At 45.9% G+C, this 22,097-nt stretch overlaps 1 protein-coding gene across 2 annotated transcripts in view; it reads left to right on the top strand.

Annotated features, from left to right (window-relative positions):
- ZMYM4 (zinc finger MYM-type containing 4) overlaps positions 1-22,097 on the top strand; it is a 157,293-nt gene that overhangs the window by 108,457 nt on the left and 26,739 nt on the right. For both annotated transcript variants that reach the window (XM_033955236.1, XM_033955235.1), the window contains exons 20-23: positions 9,956-10,124; positions 20,515-20,694; positions 20,990-21,084; positions 21,172-21,343. In XM_033955236.1, the coding sequence (XP_033811127.1) occupies positions 9,956-10,124; positions 20,515-20,694; positions 20,990-21,084; positions 21,172-21,343 (616 nt within the window). The remainder of the gene's footprint in view (positions 1-9,955; positions 10,125-20,514; positions 20,695-20,989; positions 21,085-21,171; positions 21,344-22,097) is intronic.

The following is a 22,097-nucleotide window of genomic DNA, read 5'->3' as shown; positions in this document are numbered from 1 at the left end:
TGGTCCGCGGAGGAGGCCTCCTGGTCGATCAACGAGTTGGAGACCAGAGCGGTCAGGCTGGCGCTGTTAGCTTTCCACTCCCTTTTGCTGGGCAAGTCGGTCAGAGTCCTGTCGGACAATGCCACGGCGGTGGCTTATGTCAATCGTCAGGGGGGCACCAAGAGCACTCCTGTGGCGCAGGAGGCGGCTCGGCTCATGGTTTGGGCGGAGTCCCATCTTCTGGACCTCTCGGCTTCTCATATAGCCGGGGTAGAAAATGTTCAGGCAGACTTCCTCAGTCGTCACTTCCTGGATCCAGGAGAGTGGTTTCTCGGCGCCGGAGCGTTTCGGTTGATAGTGCAAGATTGGGGGCAGCCCCTGATGGACCTGATGGCCACGAGTGGCAACGCCAAAGTGCCCCGCTTCTTCAGTCGTCGCAGGGAAGGGCTGGCCGAGGGTCTGGATGCTCTGGTCCAGCCGTGGCCAACGGAGGGGCTGTTGTATGTGTTCCCTCCTTAGCCGCTGGTGGGCAGAGTGCTTCTTCGCATTGTTCACCATCCGGGTTTGGTGGTGCTGGTGGCTCCGGATTGGCCTCGACGTCCGTGGTATGCGGATCTGGTGAGACACCTGGTGGCGGTTCCTCTTCCTCTGCCTCTCTCGGACGACCTTCTGATGCAGGGTCCCATTCCCTTGTTCGACCCGTCTCTCTTCTGTCTTACGGCGTGGCTCTTGAAAGGGGTCGCCTTAGCAAGAAGGGATATTCAGACAAGGTGATCGCTACACTGTTGGGGTCCCGGAGGCTTTCTACCTCTCGGGCTTATGTGCGGGTTTGGCGTCTCTTTGAGGAATGGTGTCGGGCGCGGGGAGTGACCTCTTTTCGCGCTTCTCTGCCTAACATTCTAGAGTTCTTGCAGGATGGCCTGGATAGAGGCCTGGCTTGGTCTTCTCTCCGGGTTCATCTTGCGGCCCTGTCGACCTTTCGAGGGTTGGTGTCAGGTCAGCGTTTATCGGCTCTTCCTGATGTGATTCGGTTTCTGCGGGCGGCCAAGTTGCTTAGGCCTCCCCTACGGCCCTCGGTTCCCTCTTGGGATCTTAATCTGGTTCTCTCTGTTTTGGTGCGCCCGCCTTTCGAGCCCTTGGACGACTGTTCTTTGAAGGACCTTACTTTGAAGGCGGTCTTTTTGGTGGCCATTACTTCTGCTAGGAGTATTTCTGAGCTGCAGGCTTTCTCTTGTAGGGCTCCCTTCTTGGAGTTGTCTAGGGAGCGGGTCGTCTTGCGGCCTGTTCCTTCCTTTCTGCCGAAGGTTGTTTCTCCTTTTCATGTCAATCAATCGGTGGTTCTCCCGGTCTTGGGTGGTCGGGAGGGCTCTTCTGAGCAACGGCAGCTGCGCAAGTTGGATGTCGGTCGGGTCCTTCGCTCTGATGTGCAGCGGACCCAGGAATTCCGGAAGTCCGATCATCTCTTTGTCCTCCTGGCTGGTCCTCGTCGGGGAGCTGGCGCTTCTAAGGCTACTATTGCGCGCTGGATCAAGGAGACGATTGCTTCCGCTTATCTTCTGAAACAGCAGCCTGTTCCGGAGTTTCTCAAGGCTCATTCCACTCGGGGTCAGGCGGCTTCTTGGGCTGAGTCGTCGCTCGTGCCTCCGGTGGATATTTGTAAGGCTGCGGTTTGGTCCTCCTTGTATTCTTTTGTTAGACATTATCGGGTAGATGTTCAGGCGCGTCGGGACGCGGTGTTCGGTGAGCGTGTTCTGGTATCGGCCCTTCGGGGGTCCCGCCCGTGAGAGGGACTGCTTTGGTACGTCCCATTCGTAAAGTTAACCTCTACTGGTCTGGAGAGTGCTAAAGAAGGAGAAATTAGGTTCTTACCTGCTAATTTACTTTCTTTTAGCTTCTCCAGACCAGTAGAGGTCCCCACCCTGTCTGTTGTTGTTGTTGTTGTTGGGGCTGTTTTCGCGGGCAGTTTTTGTTTTTTGCTGCGGGTTCTAGTATTTTTCTAGGGCCGGGGAGAATTAAAGAACAGCGGCTGTGGCTCGGCTGGCTTAGCTGGCGAGCTGTGGGGACATTTTCCTTCGGGTATTTCTCCTCTGCATTTTCCAACAGCATTTGGGTATGTTATTTGTTACTCCTGTTCGGAGTATTGTTTTCTTCCTGTTTTCCAGTTCTTGGTTCTGCTTGGCTATTCGGCAGACTGAGGGAAATAGAGAAGGGAGGATAGTATATACTGTCCCAAAGTTTTGTTTTCAGTCTCCACCTGCTGGTCATGATTAGATATATACCCATTCGTAAAGTTAACCTCTACTGGTCTGGAGAAGCTAAAAGAAAGTAAATTAGCAGGTAAGAACCTAATTTCTCCTTGTCTGCGTCCACTGTCTCGGTACCGGTTCACTCGGCCTCATCGATATCGATGCCAGTTCTTGCACCGGAACCGAGAGCCCAGCATCAGTCGGTGCAGACTTCGGCACCACTGCAGTCGGTAACATCTCCCGGTACCGTATCTATGAGGTCGGGTAAGTCGGCACGCAAATCCCAACACCTAGAACCCTCTACTCCGGAGTCTCGAGACCGTAGCTCCCATATTAGGGACCCTGATCTGTGGGGTGACTCCGAAGAGCCTTTTCTTTCTGAGGGTGAGTGTTCCTCGGATGAGGATGATCCTGCTGCTCCAGATCCATCCTCAAAACAGGATTCTACATCTTTCACTTCCTTCCTGAAAGAGATGTGTGAATCTCTTTCCATTCCTTTGGAGGCTGAGTCTAAAAAATCCAAGACCATCCTGTTTCTCCAACTTCTGGGATTCGAGATCAATCTACCCAAATCTCATCTCATCCCCACTCAGAGACTTCAATTCATTGGAGCGGTGTTAGACACAGTCCTCATGAGAGCGTTCCTGCCGTCCAACCGTCTTCAAACTCTTCAGTCTCTATGTCAGCAGGTGCTTCCACAACGTTCCATCTCTGCCAAGCAAATGATGATACTCTTGGGTCACATGGCCTCCACAGTTCATGTCACACCCTTCGCACGTCTTCACCTGCGCACTCCTCAATGGACCCTAGCTACCAAGCGACGGATCCCTGCTCACGACACATATCTGTGACATCGTCTCTTCATCAGTCTCTACAATGGTGGTTGATATCCTCAAATCTTTCCAGAGGTCTTCTGTTCCATCTACCTCCTCATCAACTTGTCATCACCACCGACGCCTCCCCTTATGCCTGGGGAGCTCATTTGAACGAATTCCAAACTCAAGGATTTTGGACAGCCCAGGAAATGAAGCATCACATCAATTTCCTGGAACTCAGAGCGATGTTTTATGCCCTCAAGGCCTTCCAACATCTTCTCTTTCCTCAAGTCCTCCTGCTGTGCACAGACAATCAAGTTGCGATGTACTACATCAACAAGCAGGGGGGGACAGGCTCTCGCCTCTTGTGCCAGGAAGCCCAGAAGATTTGGGCTTGGGCCACAGATCACCAACTTTTTCTGAAAGCTATCTACATTCAGGGAGAACAAAATTCTTTAGCAGACAAGCTCAGCAGAATTCTTCAGCCTCATGAGTGGACACTCAATCCTTTAACTCTACAGTCCATCTTCGCTCAGTGGGGCACTCCTCAGATAGACCTCTTTGCAGCTCCTCACAATCACCAGCTACCCCTATTCTGCTCCAGACTCTACTCTCCTCACCGTCTAGCAGCGGATGCATTTCTCCTCGATTGGTCCAATCTGTTCCTGTACGCTTTCCCTCCTCTGCCTCTCATGTTGCGAACCTTGTTCAAGCTCAAGAGGGAAAGAGCCATCATGATTCTGATTGCTCCATGGTGGCCCAGGCAACATTGGTTCTCCCTTCTACTTCAACTCAGTGCCAGGGAGCCTTTTCTTCTTCCGCTGTTTCCTTCTCTGCTTACGCAACATCAGGAGACACTTCTGCATCCCAACCTTCCGCCTCTGCACCTGACAGCTTGGTTTCTCTCGGGCTGACTTCTCATCTCAGCCCGTTCGTTCCATTCTGGATGCCTCCAGGAAACCGGCCACTCTGCAATGTTACCATCAGAAGTGGACACAATTTTCTTCCTGGTGCCTTCTTCATCAACATGATCCCACTTCCCTTGCTGTGGAGACTTTGTTGGATTATCTACTTTCTTTGTCTGACTCTGGCCTTAAGTCTACTTCCATCAGAGTCCACCTTAGTGCTATTGCTGCTTTTCATGAGCCAGTTCATGGAAAACTTCTCTCGGCTCATCCCTTGGTGTCCAGATTCATGCGGGGTCTTTTCAATGTGAAACCACCTCTTAAAGCCCCTCCTGTAATCTGGGATCTCAATGTGGTTCTTTCCGCCTTAATGAAGCCTCCATTTGAACCTTTGGCTACCACTCCTTTCAAGTTTCTCACTTGGAAAGTACTTTTCCTTATTGCTCTTACCTCTGCCAGGAGGGTCAGTGAGCTACATGCACTAGTTGCAGATCCACCTTTTACGGTCTTTCATCATGACAAGGTGGTTCTGCGTACACACCCAAAGTTTCTCCCGAAGGTTGTCTCTGAATTCCATCTCAACCAATCCATTGCCCTGCCTGTCTTCTTTCCGAAACCTCACTCTCATTCTGGAGAACAGACTCTACATACTTTGGACTGTAAGAGGGCTCTAGCTTACTATTTAGAGCGTACTAAGCCCCACAGATCAGCTCCCCAACTCTTTCTGTCCTTTGATCCGAATAAATTGGGACGTCCTGTTTCTAAACGTACGTTGTCTAATTGGCTGGCAGCGTGCATTTCATTCTGTTATGCTCAGACCGGACTGACACTGGAATGTTCTGTCACGGCCCATAGAGTTCGAGCTATGGCAGCATCTGTAGCTTTCCTCCGTTCCACACCTATTGAGGAAATCTGCAAGGCTGCTACTTGGTCCTCAGTTCATACTTTTACATCTCACTATTGTCTGGATGCTTTCTCCAGACGGGATGGACACTTCGGCCAATCTGTTTTGCAAAATTTGTTTTCCTAATGGCCAACCTTCCCTCCATCCCTCTTTTTGTTAGCTTGGAGGTCACCCATCAGTCAAGAATATGCTGCCTGCTTGTCCTGGGATAAAGCACAGTTACTTACCGTAACAGGTGTTATCCAGGGACAGCAGGCAGATATTCTTGCGTCCCACCCTCCTCCCCGGGTTGGCTTCTTAGCTGGCTTATCCTAACTGGGGACCGCGCGCCTCTGTCGGGTGGGAGGGCGCTCGCGCGTGCGCGGTGCGGCCTACTAGAACTTTCCAAGTTCTTAGAGTGCAATCACTCTAAAATTGTCCGTACCTGGGCTCCGTCGGTGCCGTCACCCATCAGTCAAGAATATCTGCCTGCTGTCCCTGGATAACACCTGTTACGGTAAGTAACTGTGCTTTTTGCTACTTGGGATCTTGCCAGTTTCTCGGAACCTGGTTTGGCCACTGTTGGAAACAGGATCCTAGGCTTGATGGACCTTTGGTCTGTCCCAGTATGGCAATCTTATGTTTTAAGTGGGCCTGCTAACTGCAATGGTTGTGGTCCTGATTTTGGCGGGAAATGCTGCCATTTTGGATGCAGCATGTGACTGCACTGGAAGATACCACCTACCTGAAACTGCTAGTGCTTGCAATTCAAGTACTTGGAACCTCCAAGAGAAATGGTGGTATCGCCCTTCTCTTATCTAGCATTGAAGAGACTGGTTACACTTTTGTATTTTATCTTTAATCAAATTATTCTTTCCTCATCGTTTCATGGTAGTAGCCTTGAGAAGGTAGAAGAGCTCAAGAAATCATTCCATCATACCACCAGGAAAAACCTAAGGTTCAATGATCTAATTTGAAAATGAATTTCTCAAAACACAATGTTGATGAAAATAAGTGTTTACTGTTATGGCTACTGGATTACCTTTCCTTCTCTCCACCCTTATACGAACCTCATATCATTTTTCCTGAGCCCAGGGCTGTGTTTGGAAGGCCTCCGAGCATGCACAGACATTGACATGATAACTAAGTGTGCTCATGCATGCAACATCATTGCATTGACATCTGTGCATGCTCAGAGGCCCTCCAGATATGGCCCCAAGCTCAGGGAAAATAAGATGAGGTTTGGGTGGAGCGGGACAGAGTTGTGGGTGTACCACAGAAAAACATTTGCGGGACACTGATCTATACAAATGATACTGACCATATAATTCTGTTCAAGACCTAAATCACAAAGGTTCCCACAGTAATACTGCCCTGCAATAGGCACTTTGCTTCCTTTGGCAATTGCAGGCAGAATACCAATAGCCTCTGAGGCAAAGAAGCGAGAAGACACAAAAATCACCAGCCCAGCAGCAGCCTAGACCAGGCCCATGTTTGTGACTGTGGGGGAACAAATAGACATCATTTGGGAACAAAATTTCTGGGTTTGTCTCTGACTTACCTTAACCCTTTCAGGACCAAGGGACATATTTGTCCCATAACTTTAAAATCCTATAAATTTTGATTGGGATAGTCTACAGTTCTAAATTTGATATGTACGGATTCCATAGGATACTGCCTTTATGTAAACAAACTGGTTCCGACATTCATTCATTAGCGTCGTTGCCAGATTGACGAGAAGATTCACTTGCCACACTGTCCATAAGCCAGAAGTGTGAGTTTTTAAAAAAAAAATAATGATATTTCACAAAAAAAATCAATTTTTTGGCATCTGCAAGCCCTTTTTACCATAAAAATGTCGTCAAAACCACAAAAAGTGGCCTACGATCCTTATGGTCCTGAAAGGGTTAAGGATGTGTTTGGAACTGTCACAAGAAGCACTACCCCTATCATACATGTATATATTATACCTAGCAAACAAAGGGAAGAACCAACAAGAAAAAAACAGTAGAAACATGTACAATGATGCAGGCTAAATTTATTATATCAAATAATTGAGTGCGGTTAAAAATGCCACCTTTAAAAAAACAAACCATAGGACCTGACACAGTCCGTGTTTCGGTTCACATGCCTTCATCAGGGGTCCCAGGTTGATAAAGGATCAAATAGAATCGCAAACAAAAAAGCTGTAGCCTGAAGAACAGCGCACATCAAAAAGCAATCCGTATGTGAACTCCTGCTAACAGAAAAAGAGCATCCTTTTATCTGAATAATGTTGTGAAATGTTTTTGTGAGTGGAGGAGTGGCCTGATGGTTAGAGCTGCTGCCTTGGCTCTCTGAGGTTCTGAGTTTGATTCTCACTGCAGTTCCTGTCTAAAATATGGAAACCCAATCAAATATACTGGGTCAATAGTATAGCAAGTAGTCTCCCAAAGGATAGGACCAAACAAATAAACAAAAATAAAGGAAAACTCCTTATGTATAGAAGAGAAGACTTTCAACCAGAGAGGTGCTCAGAACCTTGAATAAAGGTGATGAAAAACACTAACTGGGGAAAAAACCCTATAAGTGTTTCAATGCTCTATCATTGCATCTTCTCCATTGGAAGAAAGAAATCCGTGAAAAACTTGTGCAAAAACTTAACTGGTGTCAAAAATATATATATATAATATAAGCAAAGCGTGTTTGTAATAATGCGCTGAAACTTAGCTTGCATGGGTGGTTAGGAAGCAGGCTCACTCCAGCAGGCTCTAACGCATTTCGCCATTGGCTTCCTCAGAGAGCCTTCAAAAGCTGGAACAGAGTGAAACTTCTTCCTTCCATGTCACCCAAAATTACATCACTTCCTGGAGTTCTCCTTTATTTTTGTTTGTTTGTTTAAAATATGGAAACTGCATTAATTGTAACCACACAGAAAAGGCGGTATATCAAAGTCCCATCTCCTTTGCCCTTTGACATTTTTATTTTTCATTTGATATTTTCCTAAACTGTGTTTTGGCTATACTGTCTCTTGAGTGACCAGAGACCCAGTTTTGGCACAAACGTTGTGGCCATGAGACTTACATAATTGTCTTGGGTGTGATTAGAACTGTTCAGGCTCATACAGAATGTTAACCTTTTTGAAAGGTCAGCTGTTGGCTCCTTCAGGTTGGGGAGGGTCTGTATTATCTCAAGATTTTGTAAAGCTCAGTGCTTGTTTCTTTTTAATATCCTTCCCCCTCTTCCATTCTGGACTAACAAGTTGTTTTTCAAATTTGAAAAATGGATAGCTTATTCCTTTTGTATTCAAGTTGGTCTACTTTGAAGCTTGATGTCCAGTCACATCTATCTTTATTACATAAATACAGTCCTAACAAGGATCCTAGTTTTGGCATAATACAGTGCTTTCCTCAGGGGACAACAGTAAACGGATTCCTACACCAATAAAAAACATATTAAAAATCAAACATGTTATTGCAAACAACTTAAACCAAATCATTAAATAAAACAATTAACAATAAACTAATAAAAAATACATCAGAATAAAAATAATTAACAATGAACTGATAGAAAGACAACATAAAAACATCTTAATCATATGTAAAGGGTATAAAAAAAGATCGTTGAAAATTCTTGAATGATCACAAAATGCTCCAACTATATATTATCATGTTGAATGAAATGCATAAACAGTTATATGATAAAGAGGGGACAAGCCACTGAAAGCAGAAGCTGTGTAATAAATAACAAAGGTCAAAGCAATTATGAAGACTTCTAAAGCAAAATAAATATCATATCTGAAACCTGCAGGTTGGGCTTGTATTTATGTAATAAAGATTGGTGCAATTGGATTGGATTTCATACTTGCCTTTTTGTTTGCTTCACTTTGTAAGGCAAGTTAGATCTTCCTCTTCTTTGTTCGAAGTGTGTCGGATCCTGGGCATTAGATTGCCTTGGCAACTCAAATTTTTTTCCAGCACCCAGGATGTTTGTGCTACCACTTGGTCTTCTGTCTGTACTATGTGACGTTTAATGAGTTTGAGCTGAGCTATGCAGTAATTCCTGTGCTGATCTCATGAGACTTCAAAACCCTGAGTTCCGACACTGCATGGATCAAACCATGACAAAAGTGGCCCTAGCACATCCTTACCACAGATTTGTGCTGTGGTAAGAAATAGGCTGATTTTCCTAATTAATGGCCATGCACAGATTTCACTATTAGCATGTGGCGATTAAAAAAACATATATATATATATATATATATATCATGTGAGCCCTTATTGGCCCCTATTTTGTGGGCAGTAAGGGCCCCCATACTAATCAATTTGCACACAGCAATGCCTCATGCTAACTGATTATCATGGTTACGCCCATTCTCCACCCTTTAAAGTACCACCTTCTCAGAAAATATATCAAGTGCATTTGCAGATTGGCTATTTTACTGTGAGACACCAGCACACATCCCTTGGTAAGCTTTTTTTTTTAATGTGCAGTAAGCTTGCATTGGCACTTACCACAGTTTAGTGAAAAGACCCCATTGAGAGCTGTGTAATGCAGAAAAGAAACACATGAGAGATCCTAAGGAGCTTTGGGGGGGAGGGCTGGAGACTTGAAAAGGGGGAGAACAGATAGACAGATTGATGGATAAGAGTGGGGAGATGAGGTTTAACACTGTGGGGCGATTTAGAGAAGGAGACTTTGAAGAAAAGGGGGATTTTAGACAGCCCTGTGTCTAAAATGGGAGGGAAGCTGAAAGCCTGGTGGAGGACTGAAAAGGAGGAAGGGATGGGAGCTGCTGACCCATGTGATTTTGCCAGTGACATGGAATGGTGTATTAAGATGGTTTATTCACTAAAGTGCACTATTAAGTTGATGTATCTTGTTTATCAGATATCCCATTTTATGCATTTGGCCCTATTTACTAATAAGATGGTGATTACAGTAGCACACAAGTAAATCTAGCCCAGAATAGGGAAACAGGATTTCTTGCTCCTTCCAGCTTGCTTTCACCTATGTTGTTGGGGATGGAGGAGATGGTACTGAAGGAGATGTCAGTCTCTGGCCTTTATAGATTATTTTGTTAAATTATAAATTGCATAAGTAGAAGCAGGCATTTCATGTCACTTTCTTTACTGCATCTGGATTTAGCTGCCAGTTCCCATGTTGATTCCTACTACCGTTGACAACGCTGATAAGATTGAGACAATCCAGGAGATCAAGGAGAAGATTCCTAATGATCCCTTGGAGGCTGATCTACTCCAAATGGCAGAAATGATTGCAGAAGATGAGGAGAAAGAGAAGACTCTGTCTCATGGAGGTTAGTAGAGAGTTGTGGTAAAAATCTAGTGCAATAGATATGTCATTCTGGACAGACAGTAATATCCCACTGCTCGCAAGCCATGCAGAAGGAATCCATTCTGGCTTTTGAATCCCTTCTACGTCACTAGAGAAATCTGTTGCCCCCTTCAGTTTTTCCCTTCTGCATGTGCGCTGGAAGGAGTCTTCTGATCTGCTGTTAATTTTTTTATTTTTGTCAGTGTTGGTCTTTTCGTGGTCTTTGCTTCATTTCGATGCTAAGAGCTTCCCTAGCTCTGCCCACGTGGAGGAGAAGCAGACAGGCCGATTCCTTGTGATGCCTGTTATCTAGCCTGCAGAAGCATTTTTGGAGCTCAGGGCCATTCCCCTTGTAGCATTGCTTACCTACTGCATCGCAGGGGCTTGAGTGCAGGCTGTTAGGCATCTGTTGGAGGCTTAGCAGGATCTCACAGGGTGTCGGCTGCATTTCACCTCCCCCATTTTCACATACAAGGGTCCACAGGGGTTAGAGGCTCAGTCAGACTGGCAGATTCCGCACTGGAAGGATGTTCCATTTTGAGGCAGTGATTTCTTCTCCCCGATCCAGTTACCTTTGGAACTGAGTCAGGCTGCAGCACATTGCCAGCACAGGTCACAGTGAGTAAATCTTTTTACAGCCTATGAGGAAAATCAGGGGAGGGAGGGTCCATAAATGTTAAATTTAAAGGTTTTTGCCTGTTCCCTGATATTCCCTCACTAATGACCTGGATTGGCCACCGTGATGTTTAAAAAAAAATTATTTTAGTTTTTTAGAGCCATTTTTTTTTTTTTTTTTTTTAATTTATTTATTTATCATTTTAATGCATCCTATACAAGATGTTTAAGAAATACAGAAATATATTATTCTCTTAGTCATATTACATACCAAGAATTGAAATTTAAACATCCATATAAATCATATAATACAGTCCACAACTTGAGGAGAAGAGACAAGATGAAAGTAACACCCCTCGGGAAAGGGGAAATATACAAAGAAAACTGAAAACTTTAAGAAATGGAGCAGTCAGATCTTACCTATCCAAAATAAAATTAACCGCATTATTATTAACCTGTATCATTCAGACTGTGTAGAGATACCTTTACCTTCAAGGAAAAAACCTAATTGGGCAGGTTCAAAGAATATATATTTACTTCCCTGATAGGAAATAAAACATTTACAAGGAAATCGCAACTGAAAACTTGCCCCCAAAGCAATCACCTTTGATCTATATAACAGAAATTCTTTCCTTCTGGACTGCGTCCACCTCGAAACATCAGGAAATATATATACCCTTTCCCCCAAATAGGAAATCTGCTTTAAATTGAAATATAATTTCAGCAACATCTCTTTATCCTGAAGAAATACCAATGAGACCAATAAAGTTGCTCTTCCCTGAATTTCAATATCAGAAGACTGCAGAATAGCAGAAACATCTAATTGAACATTTTCATCCGCTGTAGCTTTTTCTTTCTGCATTTGTTTTATATAGTAAATTCTTTGTATCGGGGGAAGACTTACTTCAGGTACCTTTAAAACATTCAACATAAAGTTCTTAAAGAGTTCTTGAGGAGACATAAACTTGGCAACCGGAAAATTAAGAATCCTCAAATTTAAGTTTTTCTGCTGATTTTCCAGGTTTTCAATCTTCCTCAAAATCATCATTTTTTCTGTTGTTTGTTTGGTAATCAAATTCTTAGTCTCTATTGTTACTTTATCCAAATTTTTTAATTCAACTTGGTGTTGCTGGGTAATAGTCTCTAAGGAGCTTATCCTGGAGGTAGAATTCTGAGTCATAGTAACAAAGTTAGAACATACCAGGTGAAGATTCTCAATTGCAGACCAAATGGAGTCCAGGGTAACAGCCTGTGGTTTCACCAACGGTCCAAGGAGGGGGACATCAGCCGACCCAAGCACGGCTCCTGCTCCAGCGTTGGAAATCTGGGCTCCTGCAACCTCCCCACCGCTGGTCACCGACGGCTCCTCTCCTCCAGAACGCTGCCTTCCCAACGTCGGGATCAGCGTATCTGCTGCGTGTTCGACTTCCGGGTCAACTACGGAGAGAGAGCAAGCCTCACCCCACACTCCGGGGGAGCCCTCCCGCCAGCTCCGCTGCAACGAAGATTCTCCGGGAATGGGAGGGGTGTGCGGTCCTCGCGGGCTCAGCGAGAGCGACATCTCGCCGTCCAAGCTGTGGATTTCCCGTTCCACAGCAGCGGAAACGCCCGATGTGGAGGTAGGGACTGTGTATGCTGTTATCACAGTCTGCCTCGGCGTCGAGAAGCCTGGGGTTGGTGGAGGGATACCCCTCGGTTTCCCTCTTCTTTTAGGCATAGAAATATCTTTATTGAGAAGTGAAAATGAAGAAATTTTTCCTTCAGAACGGGAGTGCTTCTCTCAGCGTCCTGCTCCAGACGCCATCTTGTCCCTCTCCTTAGAGCCATTTTTTTACGCCAAAATGCTCCCATGGTTGCCATCTTGGATTTCCCAATTAGTATTTTTGTTTTTTTAAAGTTCTCCAGAAACTCCAATCACCTCACTTTGCCTCAAAACTGGCAGCAGTGGCGTACCTAGGGTATGTGGCACCCGGGGCCCATCATTTTTTGACACCCCCCCCCCCCCCCCCCCCCCTCATGTAAAATTTTTTTTTTTTTTTTTTTTGCAATAACCATGAAATGGAATAAATGGTCAGAATAGAAACAGGCAGTGAAAATTTTCTTTTTTTTTTTTTTTTTTTTTTCCAAAGTATTTTTATTGAGAATGGCAAAAGGTCCAGACAAGCAACCATGGTCTGTACAGAAACTTATACATTATCAAAAAGAACACAGAATGAGAGTAACAGCAACAACAAGCATGAACAAGCCTCTCCCAAGAGAAAATTGCCCATGAGAGGCATAGCAATACACAACAAAAGGCCAAAACTTGGGGCAAGCAAACAAATCCCACCCCAGAACCCACAAGAATAATAAGCCGGACTAGACCCTCAGCCATATTTTATAATGAAAAAAACCCCCACAAGCAACAACACCCAGACCGCTCACCAGACACACCAATCCGCACAACAAGCACCCAAGAAACACCCAGCCACCACCCAGACAAAACTACCAGACACACCTACCCCACCAAGCCCAGACCCAACCCCCCCTCCCCAGAGAGTGCAAGCGCAAAGTGGACCGTGAAAAGGGCAGCTGCAGAAGTGGAAAGCCCCAGATAAGTAGGTTAGCTAAAGAAAGCCCACAGATAGAAGAAATCAGGATAACAGAAGTTCCAACAAATGCTCCCACAGAAAATTTTCTTTTATTGAACCTCATTTATGTAACCATTATTCCAAACATAACATAACATAAATTATGTCTGAATTGTCATGACATCAGAAGTACATATGGAGTAGTTGCAGGTGATGCTTGGGACAGTTCTGATTATGTTAGTTTGGTTTTATGTGTTTTTTTAATAGAAGGGTTTTTATTTCTTTTTTTAAGGTTTTGTAGTTTGTGGTCGAGGTCAATAGGTTGTAGAGTTGGGGGTCAAGTGTTGCAGCTCGAATGGCTAGGAGGTTGTCGAACAGTTTTTTTCTTTTGACGTTTTTGGTTGGAGGGTGTGTGAATGGTGCGTGAGTTCTCCTATGTCTGTTTGAAGTGGATTGAATTATTTAGCTGAAGAAATTAGTTACCCCCCCCCCATTCCACACACATTAATTTTCTTCCATTTTTGTTCCCATTATAAAAAAACACTGATAAGTTCCCAGGAAAAAAATACATTAAAATAAGAAGTGAAAACAAAGGCCCCTACAGATGAGAACATAACATAAGAATAGCCTAACTGGGTCACACCAATGGTCCATCATGCCCAGTAGCCCATTCTCATGGTAGCCAATAGTGCTGCCCGATTCAGAGAAAAATATTTCATTCGATCCGATTCACCCTGTTGAATCGATTTTTCGATTAGATTCACTGTTAATGACACCGCTTTTTAAGTTTAAACAAAGTATAACAATAAATTTCACAACAACAATAAATTTCACAAAGTACTTAAAAAAAAAAAAATCACATTTTTCCATTAAAGCAGTTCTGGAGACATTTGCTTGAACAGTCTTTTTTCCCAGTCCATAAGCAAGCAATATGAAAAAGATTTCCTTAATTATCTACTCAAACATTTTTGCTATTTACTTTCATTGTACCTATACTATTATTCAGTAGAAAAAATGGACTTAACTGTGCAGGAAATGAATCTCCTCATACACCCACCATATAGTGCAAAAATGTGCAAAGGTCTGTTTTTTTCTTTCGATCACTACATAGCCTAATGCCACACAAGCAGCGCTGTTACAAACATATTCTGAAGGTCAATGCTAAGGTTGACAAAGTTTCCTTCCTTGGACCAGAAGGAGATACTGACAAACCACTGGAAGAGATTCTAAAACAACTACCCAGAAATAACACCCAAAGACCCACTCAGTGTGTGAACCAGTTGAGTGGAGTGGACTAACTGGGGGTGGAAATGGGCCCAGAGTTTGCTCAGCAGAATTTCCCAGACTACCTCTTCCTCTCAACACACTGACATGCTACCACCACCACCAACACTAGGAACACCTCACCGAGTATGCCAGCAATGCTTATAAACTTTATAAAACACATTATTATATTTTCTTATAAAGCATATATTTTAACTGAACTCAGCCTTGCCATTCACAAAAATAGAAAAGTTCCCATTTCAAGCTGTCTCATGTACACTTTTCAAATCTAACATATTGTAATCACAAAACAGAAAATAAAATTATTTTTTCTACCTTTTGTTCTCTGATCAATATTCAAATCTTGTTGGTCCCAGGCTCTTGTTGTCTTGCTTGCCAGGGTCTCCTTTCTCCGTGCTAACCATCCGTCTGCCATCTCTGTTCTCCCCTTCCGTTTCCCTTCCCTCTCCCGGAGATCTGGCATCTTTCCTTTTTTTTGTCTCCATCCACAGATTCACCTTTTCTCAACTCCCCACCACCCCAGGATCCACCATCTCTCCCTTTCTTTTCCCAACTATCCTCCTATCCAGTATCTCTATCCCCCCTCCACACCATCCCCTGTTTCCAAGTTCTCTCCCTTTCTGTTCCTTCCCTCCCTAAATCCCATTATGCACCATCTCTCTCCCACTCCTCTGTTTTTAGACCCATTATTTCTAACCCCCAAAGTCTGGCATATGCATGTATCTTTGAACCCCCCCTTCCCTCTCTCCCTCTGTGTACTTTTACACCAGGACCCCCCTCCCCCGAAGGTCTGTCCCCCCTCCGAAGGGCTACACCCCACCCCTGAAGACCTGCACCCCCCGAAGGACTTTACCTCCCACCCGAAGGTCTGTCCCCCTCTGAAGGCCTAAACCCCACCCCTGAAGGACTGCACCCCCCCCCGAAGGCCTGCACTCCCTTGAAGGTCTGCACCCCCCCGAAGGCCTGTCCCCCCCTTGAAGGCCTGTCCCACCCCCTTGTAGGCCTGTCCCCCCTTTAAGGCCTGCCTGCCTGCCTTTCCCCCCCTTGAAGGCCTGTCTCCCCCTTGAAGGCCTGCACCCCCCTTGAAGGCCTGCACCCCCCCTTGAAGGCCTGCACCCCCCCTTGAAGGCCTGTCCCCCCCCTTGTAGGCCCGTCCCCCCCCCTTGTAGGCCTGTCCCCCCCCTTGTAGGCCTGTCCCCCCCTTGAAGGCCTGCCTGCCTTTCCCCCCTTGAAGGCCTGCACCCCCCTTGAAGGCCTGCACCCCCCCTTGAAGGCCTGCACCCCCCCTTGAAGGCCTGCACCCCCCCTTGAAGGCCTGTCCCCCCCCCTTGTAGGCCTGTCCCCCCCCTTGTAGGCCTGTCCCCCCCCCTTGTAGGCCTGTCCCCCCCTTGAAGGCCTGCCTGCCTTTCCCCCCTTGAAGGCCTGCACCCCCCTTGAAGGCCTGCACCCCCCCTTGAAGGCCTGCACCCCCCCTTGAAGGCCTGTCCCCCCCCCTTGTAGGCCTGTCCCCCCCCTTGTAGGCCTGTCCCCCCCCCCCCCTTGTAGGCCTGTCCCCCCCTTGAAGGCCTGCCTGCCTTTCCCCCCTTGAAGGCCTGCACCCCCTTGAAGGTCTGCACCCCCCCAAAGGCCTACACCCCCCCCGAAGGTCTGCACCCCCCTGAAGGCCTGCCTGCCCCCCTTGAAGGCCTGCACCCCTTGAATGTCTGCACCCCCCCCCGAAGGCCTGTCCCCCCTTGAAGGCCTGCCTGCCTGCCTGTCACCCCCTCCCCCTTGAAAGCCTGCTTGCCTGCCCGCCCGCCCCACCCTGAAGGCCTGATGCCCCGACCCACCCCGAAGGACCGCTCGCCCCCCTGGCCTCCCCGCACCACCTATGAACAGCCGCAGCAGGATCGCGAAGTCAGCGTCGGGTACCAGCCCTAAGGGGGTGTTCCCGGCCTTGCCGTTCAGTCCCCCGCCACCCCCGAAGGACCGCTCGCCCCCCTGGCCTCCCCGCACCACCTATGAACAGCCGCAGCAGGATCGCGAAGTCAGCGTCAGCGATCCCTGCTGCTTCCTGCGCCACGGTCCCGCCCCTCCTCTGACGTCAGAGGAGGGGCGGGATCGCGTCGTAGGAAGCAGCGCAGGGATGCTGACGCTGACTTCGCGATCCTGCTGCGGCTGTTCATAGGTGGTGCGGGGAGGCCAGGGGGGCGAGCGGTCCTTCGGGGGTGGCGGGGGACTGAACGGCAAGGCCGGGAACACCCCCTTAGGGCTGGTACCCGGGGCGGCCCGCCCCCCCCGCCCCCCCCCTAGGTACGCCACTGACTGGCAGGGATGGAGTCCTCAGACTCATGATCCTAATTTATGCCAGGTTTACATTGGATAGGTGGTCAAAGAGCACCCTTGCACCACATGCCATGCAGCCCATGAAGTGTGGGCGTGAGTAATCGGCTTAGCCAAGGAACGGGTGAGCCGCTCGTTGGTTTGGGCTGTATTCCTTTCTGAGCTCCGGAATGGCAGTGATCCTAAATGCAATGGAGTGGATGGAGGCAATGAAACCCAAGAGACGCAAGCTGGAGTCCTATTCAGGAGACTTGGAACTGCCTAGTATGATGTTTTCTCCAGAATTTGTTAATTTGATGTGGAGAGCTTTTCCAAAGGGAAGTCTGTCAGCTCTTCTGAAGGCATACTAGGGGGTAGGTGCTCCCAGGGTGCATCTGCCATACTGGCTGTAGCTGGCCAGGACCCTAGGGGACTTTTCCAAGGACTAAAACAAGAAGAAAAACTGCAGAAACGATGTGCAAAGTATAGAAGTCTTATCTTTATTGGAGAAAATACAATGTAACATTCCAAACAAATGTTTCTCTTGTGCGAGTATACAGGAACCAATACGGTCCATGTTTTGGAAAACACTCTCCCTCCTCAGGGGTCTAGGATGAAATGGTACATAAACACAGAGAATCTTATTAAAAACAAGTTTCAAGTTTATTTAAAATATTTGATGTGATCGTAATATCCAAATCCAATGCGATTTACAAAAATTAATCTTTATAAAACTACCAACGTAAAGCTCCTGTCCAGCTGCAACTCAAAAGACTTGCTACCTGCAGATCTATTTCATCTTCAAACAGGTCCCAGTCACAGGCTGCGAGTGCAACCAGACCTCCTATCTCGGGGACCAGTGGTCATAGAAGATCTGGATCACTTTACTTTTAAGGCATGGCTTTTGAGCGCGAGGTATTGGCGTTGGCGTTGCTACTCTGCTCAGGTCTTAAAAACCACCAAAGTTCTCAGCCTATGCTAAGGCTTGGAAAACTTTCTAGCACTGGCCCCAGTCTCTGTGGTGTTAGCCTTCCTCCAGGCTGACCTTGACAAGGGACTCGGTGGCGTCCTTTAGAGTCCAAATAACAGGATTCTCTTGTTTTAGGGCTCAAGACTGAAGAACTTTGCTGGAGTCTTATTCAGAAATACGCAGTGCTCTCTTTAGGAATCTGGCTATCCCCAATGAGACCTCGATTCCCTGCTTGGGATCTTAACATAGTTTTGCAGGGTCTCAGCCAGGCTCCATATGAGCGACTGAAGGAAGCGTCCTTGATGGATCTGGCGCTCAAAATGTTTTTTTCTGGTGGCTATTACTTCAACAAGAAGGGTCTTGGAGTTACAGGCCCTTTCTTGCAGAGAGCCTTTCCTCAAATTTACTGAAGCTGGAGTCACTTTGCACACCTTTCATCCTTTTTGCCAAAGGTTGTTTTGTTGTTCAGGAAGTCAGATTGCTAGCATTCCTGTTCATGGGTTCCAAGAAAAAGGACCAGATTCTGAAGAAGTTGGATGTTAGAGTGCTGCTCCAATATCTTGAGGTCACCAACAAGTTCAGGCTATCTGACCATCTTTTTGTGGTTACAAATCTAGCTACATGCAGTGCACCCACTTCCAAGGTCATGATTTTCAGATGATCTGTAGGGCCATTTCATCAACATATATTGTTTGTGGGAAACAGTCCTCTGTTTCTGTAAAGGCACATTCAACTAGAAGTGTGGCTTTGTCATGGACAGAAGCTAGGACAGTCTTCCTTCATGAGATTGTAGGGCAGCGACTTGGTCCACTCTGTGTACATTTTCCAAGTTTTACACAGTGGATGTAGCAGTAAGGGAGGGCTCCGCCTTTGGGTCCTCAGTGTTCACGAGCCGGCACAGTGATCCCACCCTAGATTTCTGGAACTTCTTTTGCACATCCTGTCCACCTTGAATGACACACTAGAAAAAGAGATTAAGTTCTTATCTTGCTAGTTTTTTTCTAGTACTGTAGATAGGTGTATCATTCTGGACCCCTGCTCACCCCTGGACACCTACTGACTCACTTAAAATATTCCTATCCAAACCTGTCATTTGGATGCTAGTCAAACCTTAAGAATATGACGAATAATCTAATGCTGTCTCTCTGGGGTATTATTTGAGCTCCATTAATATTTGGTATGATTGTTTTGATTGTCCAATGTTTAACATGTTTGTAATCATTTCAGAACAGACTTGTTTTTCAGGGAGATGCCTTGTACCCCTCTTTCACTGGTGTTTGTAGAAGGGGCTGTCACCTACTTTGGAACTAAACTGAAGGAGGCAGCAGAGCCTTCTGTTGAAGTAAGGATTCAAAAGCTGGATTCCTTCTGCATGGCTTACAGGCACTGGGATATTACCCGTCCGTCCAGGATGACTAGAAAAGATATTAGCAAGGTAAGAACCTAATCTCTATCTCAGATGGGTAGTATTAAGTGATAACAAAAGAAGCATCTTGCAAGACTGCTGCTTCTTTTTGTTCTTTAGCTTTTGTGCCAGAAAGGCAAGAGGAGTATCCAGCAGAAGCTGATGTGCCATCTTGGAGAACTTTACCCATGCGGATTCTTGTGCACCTACTATATTGACGCTTCCTCAGAGCTGCCAAGAGGGCCTGCTCATTGAGAAGAAGATTCTAAGCAATGCCCAGTTCTGCCCTACTCTGCCTAGCCACATCCCAGTTCTGCCCCCTCCATGCCCCCAGACCTGGCCACTCTACTGCTTGGCTCCACCCCCAAAAACCACAGTACTAACAAGCCCCCTCCTCCTATGCAGCATGAGATACCATAATAAAATATTGTCTCCTGCAGGAGACAGGACTTAATTTCTGGAGGAACGACCTGGAATGCAGCTCCATCACTTTTCAGAGACCAGAGCAGCAGGAATGTTTGCTCCAGTACCTCCCTTTCAGGAAGCCTGCATGGAGCAGAAGAGGATGGGAGTGAGCCAAGAGCAGAGAGCACTCGCTTTGCTCCTTAATTCAGTCTCTCTTCCTGTTACTGCTGCCCATGGTTCACCTGCCCCCTTGCCTGACTTCACAGTTCCACTTTTCTTTTTTGTCTATAAATGATGTCCTGACACATATCTTGCTGCCAGTGGAAAGGGAGACTCCCCAGCAGGAGTCTCCTTTTGCATGTGGGAAACTTGGCAGGTCTGTTTCCTGTGGAGCAGGATTACTTCTCTATAAAGTTTATTTTAAAAGAATGCATATTTTGGTGGTAAAGCAAAAAATAAAAAATTTCCACACTAGACCCTATATATTTCAAGTTTATTAAAGTTTTGTTATCCCGCCTTATCAAATTTCAAGGCGGCTTACATTCAAAATACATTAAGGGTAAAAAACAAAGAAGTCTAAATAATATTCTGGGTATCAGTAGCCCTGTTTTTAATATAAAAGGTAAAGATGAGACCCTGAATGCTATAGGAAAACAGTGAACAAAGGTTCCAGCAAAAAGGAATGTGCCTTTTTGAGGAAAGATAAACTTACTGAAAATTGTAGCAAGTAAACACAGTTGGCTCCCTATAAATATATATTTACTACTGTATTCTTAGCTGTTTTCCTCTGATAAGAATGAAGTCTTATTCCCTCGATTCTCAGACCAAGGCAGTACCTACAGTGGCGATCTCGAGTCAGAAGCAGTGTCTACACCACACAGCTGGGAGGAAGAGCTCAACCACTATGCCCTGCGTTCAAATACTGTTCATGAGGTGGAACCAGACCTGAGGCAGCTTGCCAGGGGGGAAACAGAGCAAGATCTGGAGGCAGATCTCCCAATAGGTTTGTGCTGGCTGATTATGTGCTGCTATTGCAGTTAATGTTTGAGAATTATTTTACTTTATTCATTTTCTATCCCGTTCTCTCCAAAGAGCTCAGAACGAGTTACAGGTTAAACATACATAATATACAGTTAACAGGTTACAATGCAAGCTTTTTAATACAAGTTTATATCCTATTACAATCGAGTTCAAACTAAACAGTTTCCAGTGTTAATTGCTGGCGTAAAAGTAGGTTATTTTAAGAATGCATTTGTTGCTTGGTGACCTTATCTTTCATACTCTCTCTTCAAATCCAGAAGCTTTTGATCCTGTTAATAAAGGGCCAAATATTCTCTTGCGTGTCCGGACACGAAGGAGACATCGTGATGGTTTTCCACAGCCTAAAAGACGAGTAAGTTGAAAATTTTATCAGTTAATGTGTGATTATAGAGAGAAATTAAAAATTTTTGTTTGACTGGATTTTTGGATTCTCCTGCAGGGTAGAAAGAAATCTATTGTGAACGTGGAGCCCAGAAATCTCATTCAGGGCTCGTACCCTGGCTGCTCCGCTTTGGGAATGACGCTGAAATACATGTATGGGGTAAATGCCTGGAAAAACTGGGTGGCCTGGAAAAATGCACAGGAGGATCAGGAAGAGCTGAAATTTGGAGGTACATATCAGGTTGGAGAAAGGCAAGATGTAGAGACTAAGGCAGAAGCATGAAAAAGCAAGTAAAACCTGCTTAGGAAATCTTTTATACTTTCCCAATTTATACATTAACTAGCTGATCCATTAATGTCATTTCTTCAAGGTCTGAATCTAATGCTCTTCAATGCATTCTGGGATTTGTAGTTTTTCTCTCTAGTAATGAAAAAGTAGGACTTAATAGATAAGGGCAAGTTTGTGGGAAATGAATGCAAGGAAAAATGTTCCTTTTTTGAACAGAGAGAGTTAGCAAGTCAAGTAATCCGCCTTGAACTGCAAGGTAATGGCGGAATAGAAATCCCTAATGTAATGTAATGTAATTAAGTTTTCTTTCGTCATCTGAGTAGACCTGTTTGCCACTCTGCCAGCAGATGAAGACACATCGCACCTTTCAGTGATCATTGTACTAAAGGGGTGGTGCAGAAGTCATGTTCCCTTTTCAACCTCTTCTCAGGGGAGGGGGGGTCAAACCTGGTTGTATTCTCAGAGCTGCTGCCCAGTTTAAACCATACTGACTGGGATGGGGGCAAACATTTAGCAGCACTTTCTTGGTTATCTGCTGTGATGGCTCAGGCACTCCCGGTTAGTGCTGGGTGGACCAGGGGTGAGTCAGGCACTACTGATGTTCAGCAGCAGAACTGAGATAGCTACTCGGTTAACTTTAGTTAGTTACAAGGCTGTCCTACATGAACTGGATATCTATTGAGGTATTGTTGCCG

Source organism: Geotrypetes seraphini, chromosome 8, assembly GCF_902459505.1.
Source record: "Geotrypetes seraphini chromosome 8, aGeoSer1.1, whole genome shotgun sequence".
Taxonomy (NCBI): Eukaryota; Metazoa; Chordata; class Amphibia; order Gymnophiona; family Dermophiidae; genus Geotrypetes; species Geotrypetes seraphini.
The sequence above is the reverse complement of the archived record's forward strand: the minus strand, read 5'-3'. Positions and strand labels throughout refer to the sequence as shown.